This window comes from Oncorhynchus nerka, linkage group LG27 (genome assembly GCF_034236695.1).
Source record: "Oncorhynchus nerka isolate Pitt River linkage group LG27, Oner_Uvic_2.0, whole genome shotgun sequence".
Taxonomy (NCBI): domain Eukaryota; kingdom Metazoa; phylum Chordata; class Actinopteri; order Salmoniformes; family Salmonidae; genus Oncorhynchus; species Oncorhynchus nerka.
The window spans coordinates 56591638-56604897 of NC_088422.1; the positions used below are offsets into that span (position 1 = coordinate 56591638).

At 44.3% G+C, this 13260-nt stretch overlaps 1 protein-coding gene across 2 annotated transcripts in view; it reads right to left on the bottom strand.

Moving 5' to 3' along the window:
• prmt3 (protein arginine methyltransferase 3) overlaps nucleotides 1-13260 on the bottom strand; it is a 109304-nt gene that overhangs the window by 22857 nt on the left and 73187 nt on the right. For both annotated transcript variants that reach the window (XM_065011796.1, XM_029638678.2), the window contains 2 exons: nucleotides 6008-6058; nucleotides 5229-5316 (listed from right to left, as the gene is read on the bottom strand). In XM_065011796.1, coding sequence (XP_064867868.1) covers nucleotides 5229-5316; nucleotides 6008-6058 — 139 coding nt within the window. The remainder of the gene's footprint in view (nucleotides 1-5228; nucleotides 5317-6007; nucleotides 6059-13260) is intronic.

Here is a 13260-nt window from a genome sequence, read left to right on the forward strand (position 1 = left end):
TGAATTTATGAACGCACCCATAGCTAAACAATCAGCTGGCTAATGGTTACTTTTGATCACGAACCCATGTTCTCGTAATTCAGTTAACTCCATGTGTGGGCTCCAGGCGGCTAGCATACATACCCAACGTAGATCGGCCAACGAGAGATGAACTACGAGCCTGGCACTCGAAAACTGTGCATTTCTCTGCCTGTACATGATCACTTTCAATTGATGTTTGGACAGATTGCTCGTGTTTCCACCCTTACAAGCAAAAGTCTTGTTGCACTTGTCAGCATCAACTCTGGTGAAGTGTAACCACATTTTTGAACGTTTAGTTCTCTCCGCCATCGGCACTAATTAAGAGCAGGGTCTTTCTTGTGTGTGTGTGCGCTGTAGCGTGTGAGAGACGGGCTCCGCGCGACAGAGATCTCTCTTCTGGATTGGGAATAGCGAAAATGCATCGTAAACAAATGTCTTAATCTTATTGCAAATTAGAAACGGTTGGTGAGATAAAATGTGCAAAATAATGTTTATATAGCAATAATAAATAGGAAATGTATTTTCTTAATTTCTCCATTACTGAATGCAGAACCGATAACGTCGGAGCTTATCGATACTACGGTCTTTCATAATTTAGCCCCGGGGCCCTTTAATACCGGGTTTCGGTACCCATCCCTACTCAATACATTTAAACACCATGCAGTGTCTTAACCATTTACAATCATGGGAATTGGCCTTGAGAGAACACATTTTAACGCTAATGTCTCAACACATTTTAACACACTGCAGTATCATAACACATTTTTAACACTACAGTGTTTCAACACATTTGGCCATTTCTGGCAATGTTTTAACGTGTTTGCTTTTATACCGGCTAACGGACACACTGCTGCTTCGCACTGTCATAACACACTTCAACACTGCAGTGTCTCAACACACTCAAAAGCAGGCACTTAACTGACGGACACAATGTGAACGTTGCGTTAATGTTATGGGAGCGTCAGTGGGATGACAGTCATCGTGGCTGTGGATCTGGCCAGGTGCTGAGTGGTGCTTTACTTGGGGACAGTGGATGTCCAGTCCCCATACAGGCCATTCATTACACTTGCCTCCTATCTGATGGTAGTGGGGGGAAGACTGGACAGCACGGAGCTACGGTCTCATCACTGGACACATCCCTGATTCCCATTACGATAATGCACACAGGCCATCACATACAACACACACACACTATCGTTCACAAAGTATAGTACTATACATACACAAACGCACGTTCTCGAAGCACTGTACACACACGTGCACACACACACACCATAATTCACATCATACACTTACATTCACTGCATACACACAGCTTCATACATATCACATCAGTAACAGCATCACTTAATAAAATTATATTTTAATTGGCTTAGTTATAAATTGTTTTGCTTTATATGTTCTGTTCAGTACGTGCTTGCTTGAGGTAAGCTATGTAGTGACTTAACTTTAACATTCATCTGAAGACTTATTTATCTAATTAACTAACTATGTTTAATTGTTACCCAATTAAATTAATCATGTAACAATTCACTCACTAGGATCTGGGGCACCACGAGAGGGGTTCTGTAAAGAGTTACCATCTCCAGGTCGAAACTCAAAAAGGTCTTTTACCTATCGCATCTATAAACAGTCAACTTATTAATCATAACCTTGTATAATATAATCATTCTGAACAGTCGTAACCTCCTTGCATCTGCAAATACCCATCCCTTACTTACGACTGACAACAACATGGCTGCTTGTTAAAGAAGAGATGGAGAGGTAGAAAGAGAGAGGGACAGAGACACTAAACATTGGTATTCAGAAACTACTCTCACTTACAGTAACCATATACTTTGCACACAAACCGCCGCCCGCTTTGAGTAAGAAATCATGAATGTATTTACGTGAAATGCCTGGGTTTTCCGGGGATCTCTTGGTGAACAGGGCAGCCTTGGGAGGGGGTGGGCCTTTTCGCTGCACGCTTTTCGAATTGTTGTGTTGTCCTGAACAGAACTACAGAGTTGGGTTTTCCTTACATTCGCTCTTGAAGATGCTTCTTTGAAGATAGGCTAGCCAGCCGTGTCGATGGTTCCCCAATGGGGTGATGAGAGTAGCATAATACGATGGTTTGAGCAGAGTAACAGAATGGTCCTACTTAAATCCACTTTTGAAGATACTTTACTTAGGACAGCTAATCAGCCTTACGAGTGATTGTCCGGGAGGTGAATTTATGGTCTCCACCTCGTGTTGAGATTCAAAGTTCAAACCACTTTAAAGGTGAAGCAGTAGCTTCACGTCTTTCTGGTGTGATGTGTTTTTTTCCCCGTAACCCGTAATTTATACCGTTTGCTTAAAAGGGGCAGTTCCGGCAGGCTGGCACACTCCCTGACCTTACTCCGTGCGGTAGCTACTCACTGTGCAAAGTTATAAAAACAATGATCTCTTATTGCTTCTCAAATCACATCTCTCTCTACATTTTCCTCTTCTGTCTCTGCTGCTAAAGCCACTTTCTACCACTCTAAATTCCAAGCATCTGCCTCTAACCCTAGGAAGCTCTTTGCCACCTTCTCCTCCCTCCTGAATCCCCCTCCCCCCTCCTCCCTCTCTGCAGATGACTTCGTCAACCATTTTGAAAAGAAGGTCGACGACATCCGATCCTCGTTTGCTAAGTCAAACGACACCGCTGGTTCTGCTCACACTGCCCTACCCTGTGCTCTGACCTCTTTCTCCCCTCTCTCTCCAGATGAAATCTCGCGTCTTGTGACGGCCGGCCGCCCAACAACCTGCCCGCCCGCTTGACCCTATCCCCTCCTCTCTTCTCCAGACCATTTCCGGAGACCTTCTCCCTTACCTCACCTCGCTCATCAACTCATCCCTGACCGCTGGCTACGTCCCTTCCGTCTTCAAGAGAGCGAGAGTTGCACCCCTTCTGTAAAAACCTACACTCGATCCCTCCGATGTCAACAACTACAGACCAGTATCCCTTCTTTCTTTTCTCTCCAAAACTCTTGAACGTGCCGTCCTTGGCCAGCTCTCCCGCTATCTCTCTCAGAATGACCTTCTTGATCCAAATCAGTCAGGTTTCAAGACTAGTCATTCAACTGAGACTGCTCTTCTCTGTATCACGGAGGCGCTCCGCACTGCTAAAGCTAACTCTCTCTCCTCTGCTCTCATCCTTCTAGACCTATCGGCTGCCTTCGATACTGTGAACCATCAGATCCTCCTCTCCACCCTCTCCGAGTTGGGCATCTCCGGCGCGGCCCACGCTTGGATTGCGTCCTATCTGACAGGTCGCTCCTACCAGGTGGCGTGGCGAGAATCTGTCTCCTCACCACGTGCTCTCACCACTGGTGTCCCCCAGGGCTCTGTTCTAGGCCCTCTCCTATTCTCGCTATACACCAAGTCACTTGGCTCTGTCATAACCTCACATGGTCTCTCCTATCATTGCTATGCAGACGACACACAATTAATCTTCTCCTTTCCCCTTCTGATGACCAGGTGGCGAATCGCATCTCTGCATGTCTGGCAGACATATCAGTGTGGATGACGGATCACCACCTCAAGCTGAACCTCGGCAAGACGGAGCTGCTCTTCCTCCCGGGGAAGGACTGCCCGTTCCATGATCTCGCCATCACGGTTGACAACTCCATTGTGTCCTCCTCCCAGAGCGCTAAGAACCTTGGCGTGATCCTGGACAACACCCTGTCGTTCTCAAATAACATCAAGGCGGTGGCCCGTTCCTGTAGGTTCATGCTCTACAACATCCGCAGAGTACGACCCTGCCTCACACAGGGAGCGGCGCAGGTCCTAATCCAGGCACTTGTCATCTCCCGTCTGGATTACTGCAACTCGCTGTTGGCTGGGCTCCCTGCCTGTGCCATTAAACCCCTACAACTCATCCAGAACGCCGCAGCCCGTCTGGTGTTCAACCTTCCCAAGTTCTCTCACGTCACCCCGCTCCTCCGCTCTCTCCACTGGCTTCCAGTTGAAGCTCGCATCCGCTACAAGACCATGGTGCTTGCCTACGGAGCTGTGAGGGGAACGGCACCTCAGTACCTCCAGGCTCTGATCAGGCCCTACACCCAAACAAGGGCACTGCGTTCATCCACCTCTGGCCTGCTCGCCTCCCTACCACTGAGGAAGTACAGTTCCCGCTCAGCCCAGTCAAAACTGTTCGCTGCTCTGGCCCCTCAATGGTGGAACAAACTCCCTCACGACGCCAGGACAGCGGAGTCAATCACCACCTTCCGGAGACACCTGAAACCCCACCTCTTTAAGGAATACCTAGGATAGGATAAAGTAATCCTTCTCACCCCCCTTAAAAGATTTAGATGCACTATTGTAAAGTGGCTGTTCCACTGGATGTCATAAGGTGAATGCACCAATTTGTAAGTCGCTCTGGATAAGAGCGTCTGCTAAATGACTTAAATGTAAATGTAAATCTCTCTCTTAACAAAAACACTTTCATCGTTCATATGACATCCACAACGCAGAGTATGAAAACTTCATACATGTAGTGGGTATACTTTCAAGTTACAGTATTTCCATTTTAACATTTTCAATGACATCACAAAATAATGAAAAAAATGAGTGTTCTATAGATCGCCTCGCACCTTTCCCCATGTTCTACGTTAGAAATATTGTTCCAGTATTCACTTTTGAAAGTGTTCGAAGTTTTAGTGGGAAAATGTCTGTTGAATCAAATTACATTCCTTTGCTGAATCTTGAGAGTGCAGACCTGAATCTTCTCCCTTGATTTACAATAGGGCTCGAGTTGATAACCCCCCCCCTAGTTCTTTCCTTCCCCCCTCTAGGGTGAGAGGGGGTCTGATTGAAGTTATTTATTGCAAACCTGATCTATTTGGATTCTCGTGGACAGTCATGACAGCTATCAGATAAAGTTTTACATTGTGTTTTTGATGACTGACTGATTAGTTTTGATCTCACTCTGTCTCTCTATAGGTGACAGATAACTAGCGTTGCACACCCTGACTACATCAGCACCACTGACAGATTACCTGGCTCTCAGTATGATGTTCGAGGAAGATCAGCGTGTAAAAAAATATCCCAGGTGACAGCTGGGTGTGCGTGCAGTGCACCACAATAGACATAGAGAGACATGTCCATACAGGCACAAACATGCAGGCCCGTGTGCACGCACACACACACGTACGTCCCCACACGCACACATTCAAGAAACCAGTGCTGTAATGGAAACTGACCTGCTTGTACAGGGATGGGATTTTCTAGCAGGAATACTGTCTGCTTCCAATGCGTCTTGGTGACCTGTGGTCCCGTGGAGAACATCACCTGTGATTCAAAAGCAGAACATGTTATTTAGTCTTGGGCAACAGCAATCAACATGAACTCACAACAGTGAGGAATATGGATAACAACTCATTCCATTGTGACACTTCTTTTTCTGTGGCTCATCTAACAATTCCACAACTGTAGTGGAAAATTAACCGGTCCCACACTCTTAAACCTACTAAACTAATTTTATAAATCTGTACTTCTATCCTACTCATAGTCTTCTAAAGACTAGATGTACTTCATTTTTATTTTACCTTTATTTAACTAGGCAAGTCAGTTAAGAACAAATTATTATTTTCAATGACGGCCTAGGAACAGATTTGAACCTTGTCAGCTCGGGGATTTGAACTTGCAACCTTCTGGTTACTAGTCCAACGCTCTAACCACTAGGCTATCCTGCCGCCACACATTTAAAACCTTAGTTCCCATTACACGTGGTGTAGTGTTACATCTCAGCAGTTATGCTCACATTGTAGGTAAAATAGGACGTGCAATTAAAAGACTTGTCGGCACGTCCCTTGCGGAGCTTGGCATTGGCTGTTCCGAGTGGCCAGCTCCGGTGGGTGCTTACAACAGCAATCAGGAAGCGCCCTGGTGTCGATTGCCTCCCAAGGATGTGGGGAACGCCAAATCGTGAATGTAAATTGGGTGGCTGTTAAAAATGGAAGGGCCGCCGCATGCTGCTTACCTTGTTGCCGCAGTCTCTGTCGAAGAAAATGTCAAAGTAGCCCACGATGGCCTGGAAATGAAATATGAGAGGGTTGTTAGAATGTGATATGACAACACCACCGGGGCTGGACTTGTTTGGATAACCTGGGACCTGTCCCAAATGGCACCCTATTCCCTACATAGTGCAATACTTTAGACCTATGAGGCCTAAGGGCCCTGGTCAAAAGTAGTGCACTATGTGGGTCATTCTATAGAAGTGGTTAGAATTGTTTGAAAACAAATATGTCTCCAAGCTTAGGACATTTATTTAGATCATGATATATTCTAATTAATTTTAAGACAATAACAAACATATTGTTAAATTAAGATATTCCAAAATCATTGTTCAGATACCCATTCGTATTGAAAGTCAAAAATGTATTTTTGAAAATAAAACAATATTTTTTGGTAATTTTATAACAATCTTGAACTAGTTAGTCGTTTTTGTTTATTTTTTTGTTTCTCTGAAAGTATTGTCCCCACTTTAGATGTTATTAGCGAAACACATTAAAAGACTGAAGAATGAATGCGCCTTAAGCCACACACCTCAAATCAAATAAACTTTTATTGATCACATACACATGTTTAGCAGATGTTATTGCAGGTGTAGCGAAATGCTTGTTTCGGTACAATTATAACCAGGAAATGGGATGCACGCCTTTCCATGATGACCAAATAGTGAGTGGTCTGTCTCCCAACACTTTGAAGAAAATGAGTGAAAAATGTAGTAAATCTTTATGTATGGTTTTGGGACTACAATATATATTGAGGATGTAAAATTGTTCAAATGTAGAGCTAGCTAGCCATATGCTAGCTACGGGGATACATTAATGTCCAAAATAAGTTAAATTGTCAAAACCAAAATGGTCACAACCATATTTTTAAAGCTTCATTACGGTTATTAACATTATTGTTTTGTTTATTGATTCTTGACTGTTAATCCACTGAATTTCTTTACATTTATTGAAAAAAAACGGTCTTTTACTTTTCCCTGGAAGTCAGAATAATGCACGGCATTGGACAATACCTCTCCTTTGGCCCCAAATGGAAAATGCTACACAGTGGACAAGGTCCTGACCTTAATCCCTCCCCCCACAAAGGTTACACAGTGTACGACGAAGTGTGCGAGAAGCTTGGTCTGTGAATACAGGGAAATGTGGCCATGGGTCAGAGCCTGATGGTAAAATGCTGAAAAGACTCTTACACAACCTGGAGGTGTGTTGGGTCATTTTCCTGTTGAAAAACAAATGATCATCCCACTTTGGGCTCCCGGGTGGCGCACTGAATGCGCCTTAAGCCACACACCTCAAATCAAATAAACTTTTATTGGTCACATACACATGTTTAGCAGATGTTAGGTCACATTGGTCTTTTACCAAGGCACTGAATCTCAGTGAAAGAGGCGCCACTACAGTCCCTGGTTCGAATTCAGGCTGTATCAAATCCGGCCGTGATTGGGAGTCCCATAGGGTGGTACACAATTGGCCCAGCGTTGTCCGGGTAAGGCCGGGTTAAGCAGTCATTGTAAATAATAATTTGTCCTTAACTGACTTGCCTAGTTAAATAAAGGTTCAATAAAACAAATAAGCCCAAACCAGATGGGATGGAGTATCACTGTGGTAGCCATGCTGGTTAAGTGTGCCTTGAATTGCCATAATATGGACTTGGTCTTTTACCAAATACGGCAATTTTCTGTATACACAACACAACTGATTGGCTCAAACGCATTAAGGAAAGAAATTCCACAAATGTACTTTTAACAAGGCACACCTATTAATTGAAATGCATTCCAGTTGACTACCTCATGAAGCTGGTTGAGAGAATGCCAAGAGTGTGCAAAGCTGTCATCAAGGCAAAGGGTGGCTATTTAAAGAATCTCAAATATATTTTGATTTGTTTAACACTTTTTGGGTTACTACCTGATTCCATACGTGTTATTTCATAGTTTTGATGTGCTCACTATTACTCTACAATGTAGAAAATCGTAAAAATAAAGAAAAACTCTTGAATGAGTAGGTGTTCTAAAATGTTTGACCCGCAGTGTATATCTACGTCACAGGATATGGACACCAAGGTAAACCAAACTACATTATTAATTGAGTGGGTGCTAAACCTTTGGCATCATCCCACAGCTACTGTGTGGGCAGTCGTGGCTCGCTGTGGAGGGGCAGAGCTCAATAGAACCAAGGGTCCCCTCTCCGCAACCTCCCATCTAAAAACAACATGGAGCCTTACATTTGGCTGAGTCGACACACGGTGGTCCCATGTGGTACACCTCACCTCGTCTTGAGTCCTGTCGCGTCACAAAATAAATAAATTACTTTTTGGCTGTCCCTGATAATACTGGGCATATTTTGCTGACCGGCTAATACCGGTGTGTTACACAAAATAAGCAATGTCGGCTTTTTAATGTGGTGGCTACTAGGTCTAATTCGAACACAGCCCGTGTATTGTAAAGTGAGAGTTATTTCATGATGAAAATAAACCCTTGTGTGTGTTTGTGCATGTCTATTGTTTGTATTGCTCTTAAAGGGTAGGCCTGTGTGTATATGTATTGCCGTGGGTATTCTTGAATGGTATGTGTGTACAGTATAGATGTATATTGCACAGCCATTTGTGAATAGATTATCATTTTGTAATTACACTATTTCTATGAATTCATGGTGGGTTTTCATTTCAGACTCAAATACATGACTGAGCCTTAAGCTATAAACAAACACTTGAGTGAAAAACAATTCACATAACTAAACAAATTGAAATCACACACACACACACACACACACGGCCTGGAGGTGACTGTTCTCTTTAGATGTGTGAGGTAAAAATGACCCCCTCAGGCCAGTTTTCCTTTTGTTTCTCCCCCAACTGAAGGAAGAGAGTCACTATCAATCTCTAGAGCGCACTTGTAGTGGCAATGATGCAGAACTAATAGCTTTTAATCCTGCCGCAGCTGACAATTTGGATGCCGGTTCTCGCAGACAAAGAGGACCAGAATCAATGCAAGGGGAGAGAAAGAGCGAGCCATGGGAGGGAGATATAGACAGGAAAAGAGCATGACAGAGAAGGAAAAGAGAGAGGGAACTAGAGAGACAGTGAGTGTGAAATAGTGTCATTGATAAGAGTCATGATAGCTTACTTCTGAGAGGGTGGTGGTTGAACTTGGTGGGCCATGAAGCTAAAATATCCCTCGGGTACAGCAATCCTTGAAATGAGCAAGACCTTATCCTTAGTATTTACACCACACATCAGCATTAAAGGTGTGGTTCAACACTCCCCGCTCAGGAATTTCAAAGCAAGAGTGAATGTGTGCCCCGAGAAAAGGAGGTTGGACATACTGGGGTCCATACTTCATAATCACTGGGCCGTCATCGACTCTATGTTCCACACACTCAATGCCGCGTTCTACAATCAGCCTTTATTGATTCAGACAGGCAGGGGCGGGAACCTAGCACTAGCACTGAGCCAGACTGGGAGAAACGTCCCAAAGTGGGAAAAAGGAGCATGTCAACCCAATGCAATTATGGCTTTTAATGAACGCCACAGGAACGCTCAGTCGCGAGGTAATTGGGAAATTAGGCCTAATTGCTCGTCAGGCAGAGCGGATTCACCTCTCGCTGGTTTTTGAGGTAGGGATCAGCCTCGGCTCTCGTCGCCGTTGACAACGCCTCTCATAAGCGGGATTGATTGTCACCTCTGCGTTGTTTTCAACTTTTTCCGATGGGACAGAGAGAGGAAGTCTTTTAAAACAATCAAAGAAATTAAACTTACAAACATCTCAGATTTAGTTCTGTTTGGAAATGTCTGGTGAGTTGAGGTTTCAACGTTATAAAGCGTGAGATCACAGGTTGCATTGGCAGCACTGCTCTTACCTGAACCCAAGTCTCTAGAATGTTTAACTTTCATAATCCTGACAAATACACTCTGCCTGAACAAAACAAATCAGCAGCCTCTTAATACAGACAACTATACAAACCTGATAAATATACTGTCTAAAACTACTAATGACGAATTGCTCAACACAAACTACTAAAACTAAACCTAAACCTAATTTTGTTAACAATGACTGCCTTTATTCCAGACCATAGGTTGGCCTTCATTCAACTGGATAAGAGGACTGTTGAAATTGAGAAGTGAGTTAGACTAGGCAGGTTAGTCGCAGTGAAGCTCTGGGAGCTCCGTAAGATAGAAAAAAAATCTTCTTGACTTTATGATCCATATAAAAAAAAAATCAAAAACACTAGAAGGAATCAAAGATCTTCAGCTCTGGAAGGGACTGAAAAATAATTACTTACTCGGAATACGATTACAAAAAACAAACGATACTGTTTAAATTCTATAAAAAAATCATACAGATACTGTATTTCTGAAAAATGTAATAGCATGTCCCGTACAGAAAGTAAAATGGAAGAATGAAAAAGTGAAAAGGAAACGCTTCCAAACTGGGATAAATAGGCTTAATTCCAGCTTAATCAGCTCAAAGCTTCAATACTGTAACGTGAAACACCAAAGACTGAAGCAGAGTACAGGCTTAGTTAACCATGGTGGGTAGCCAAAAATAAGATACCCCACGAGGCTGCTACACACCAATACTACAGCCCACCCACCTCTGCATAGGTTAGGGAGAGAGAGAGGGAGGGAGAGAAATAGAAGGCGAGAGAGAGAAAGAGAAGGTGGGAGAGAGGCCAGGAGGGAGTGAGAAAGGGGGACATTGAATGAGAGAGGAGGACTTACGGGGGGATGACGACGACACACAAACTGCAAAAATGGGACAAATCAAATGAGCGCTTTTTATTTTCATCAGTGTTTAGCCTTCGGCCCGGGATCTGTCGGGGAGAAGTGATGACAGTGGGCTTTCCGGCGGTCCGCTCTGGAATGCCGCCACATGCCGGACCCCAGTTCCCAGGGAAGAGGGGGAGAAAATTAATAATTATCATCACGGATAACACCAACAGGGAGCAATTCATCATCACTCCCCTTTTGCCCGACCGCGTGTCGGCACGCCACGTGGCTCGACCAGATACCAGCAGGGGGGGAGGAGGAGTGTGAAAGGGGGGGACGGGGGGAGTGGAAAGGGGGGAAGGGAGGGAGATCTAATACGCTTTTGATGGGGTTTATCCAGGCGTGGAGGTTTCCTCCACAGCTAACTCACGGGAGGGTTAGTGTGAATGTGCCCCTCCTCCTATCCACCCTGCTCTCCAGGCCCCAGTCTGCTTGGTGAGTAGTGCTGAACACAGCGCACCTACCTCCCTACTCTACTCAGGCCTGCTCCCATCTCCCACTGTTCCGCCGCAGTGCCTGCACACATACACACACACATTGGGTAGAGAGCAGGAAATGTGCGATTCCAGTGGCTCTCACACATTCTGAAGTGAGTATTGAGGAGAATGAGCAGTTTGTACTAGATTAATACTTGGACCAACAATGTCAAATTACTTAGTATAGGTTCAGAATGTGTGAGAGCCACTGGAATCGCACATTTCCTGCTCTCTACCCAATGTGTGTGTGTATGTGTGTGTGTGTGCATAACCAAAATGAAAATGTCTACTCTACTGGACCATTTTTAACAAGATACACATTATTCAGTTGTCCTTTCAGTTATTCCCCATACTTGTTCTCAACTTGCCTACCTGGTTAAATAAAGAAAAAAATACTTGTTTCAACTATTTAACACTGTACTTCATTATTCTAATGACAGGTGTGTATAATGTGGGTGTTCAGGGTGGCCAAACAAATACGCCAATTTTTGTTCTTGACAGATCATTACGAATAACACACTCTTCAGGAATTGTATTTTTATTTATTTTATCTTTATTTTACTAGGCAAGTCAAATTCTTATTTTCAATGACGGCCTAGGAACAGTGGGTTAACTGCCTGTTCAGGGGCAGAACAACAGATTTGTACCTTGTCAGCTCGGGGATTCGAACTTGCAACCTTAGGCTACCGTCCCAAATACAGGGACGGCAGGGACGGCAGCCCGTTCGGAAAGTATTCAGACCCATTTACTTTTTCCAGATTTGTTACATTAGACTTTTTCAAATATGTATTAATGTTTATTTCCCTCAACAATCTACAGACAATAGCAAAAACAGGTATTTAGACATTTTTGCAAATGTATTAAAAATGCAAAACTGATATATCACATTTACATAAGTATTCAGACCCTTTACTCAGTACTTTGTTGAAAGTCATGTGGCAGCGATTACAGCCTCAAATCATCTTGGTTATGATGCTACAACTTTCTCCAATTCTTCTCTGCAGATCCTCTCAAGCGCTGTCAGGTTGGATGGGGAGTGTCGCTGCACAGCTATTTTCAGGTCTCTCCAGAGATGTTTGACCGGGTTTAAGTTCGGACTCTGGCTGGGCCACTCAAGGACTTGCCCCGAAGCCACTCATGCGTCGTCTTGGCTGCGTGCTTAGGGTCATTATCCTGTTGGAAGGTGAACCTTCGCCCCAGTCTGAGGTCCTGAGCGATCTGGAGCAGGCTTTCATCAAGGATCTCTCTGCTCTGTTCATCTTTCCTTCGATCCTGACTAGTCTCCCAGTCCCCGCCGCTGAAAAACATCCCCACAGCATGATGCTGCCACCACCATGCTTCACTGTAGGGATGGTGCCAGGTTTCCTCCAGATGGGTGGCTTGGCATTCAGGCCAAAGAGTTCAATCTTGGATTCATCAGACCAGAGAATCTTATTTCTCATGATCTGAGAGTCCTTTAGGTGCCTTTTGGGCTGTCATGTGCCTTTAACTGAGGAGTGGCTTCCGTTTGGCCACTCTACCATAAAGGCCTGATTGATAGAGTGCTGTAGAGATGGTTGTCCTTCTGGAAGGTTCTCCCATCTGCACAGAGGAACTCTGGAGCTCTGTCAGAATGACCATTGGGTTCTTGGTCACCTTCCTGACTAAGGCCCTTCTCACCCGATTGTTTCGTTTTGGCCGGGTGGCCAGCTCTAGGAAGAGTCTTGGTGGATCCGAACTTCCTCCATTTAAGAATGATGGAGGTCACCGTGTTCTTGGGGACCTTCAATACTGTAGAATTTGTTTGGTACCCTTCCCCAGACCTGTATCTCGACACAATCCTGTCTAGGAGTTCTACAGACAATTCCTTTGACCTCATGGCTTCGGTTCTTGCTTTGACATGCACTGTCAACCTTATATAGACAGGTGCGTTGCCATTCAAAATCATGTCCAATCAATTGAATTTACCACAGGTGGACTCCAAGTTGTAGAAACCTCT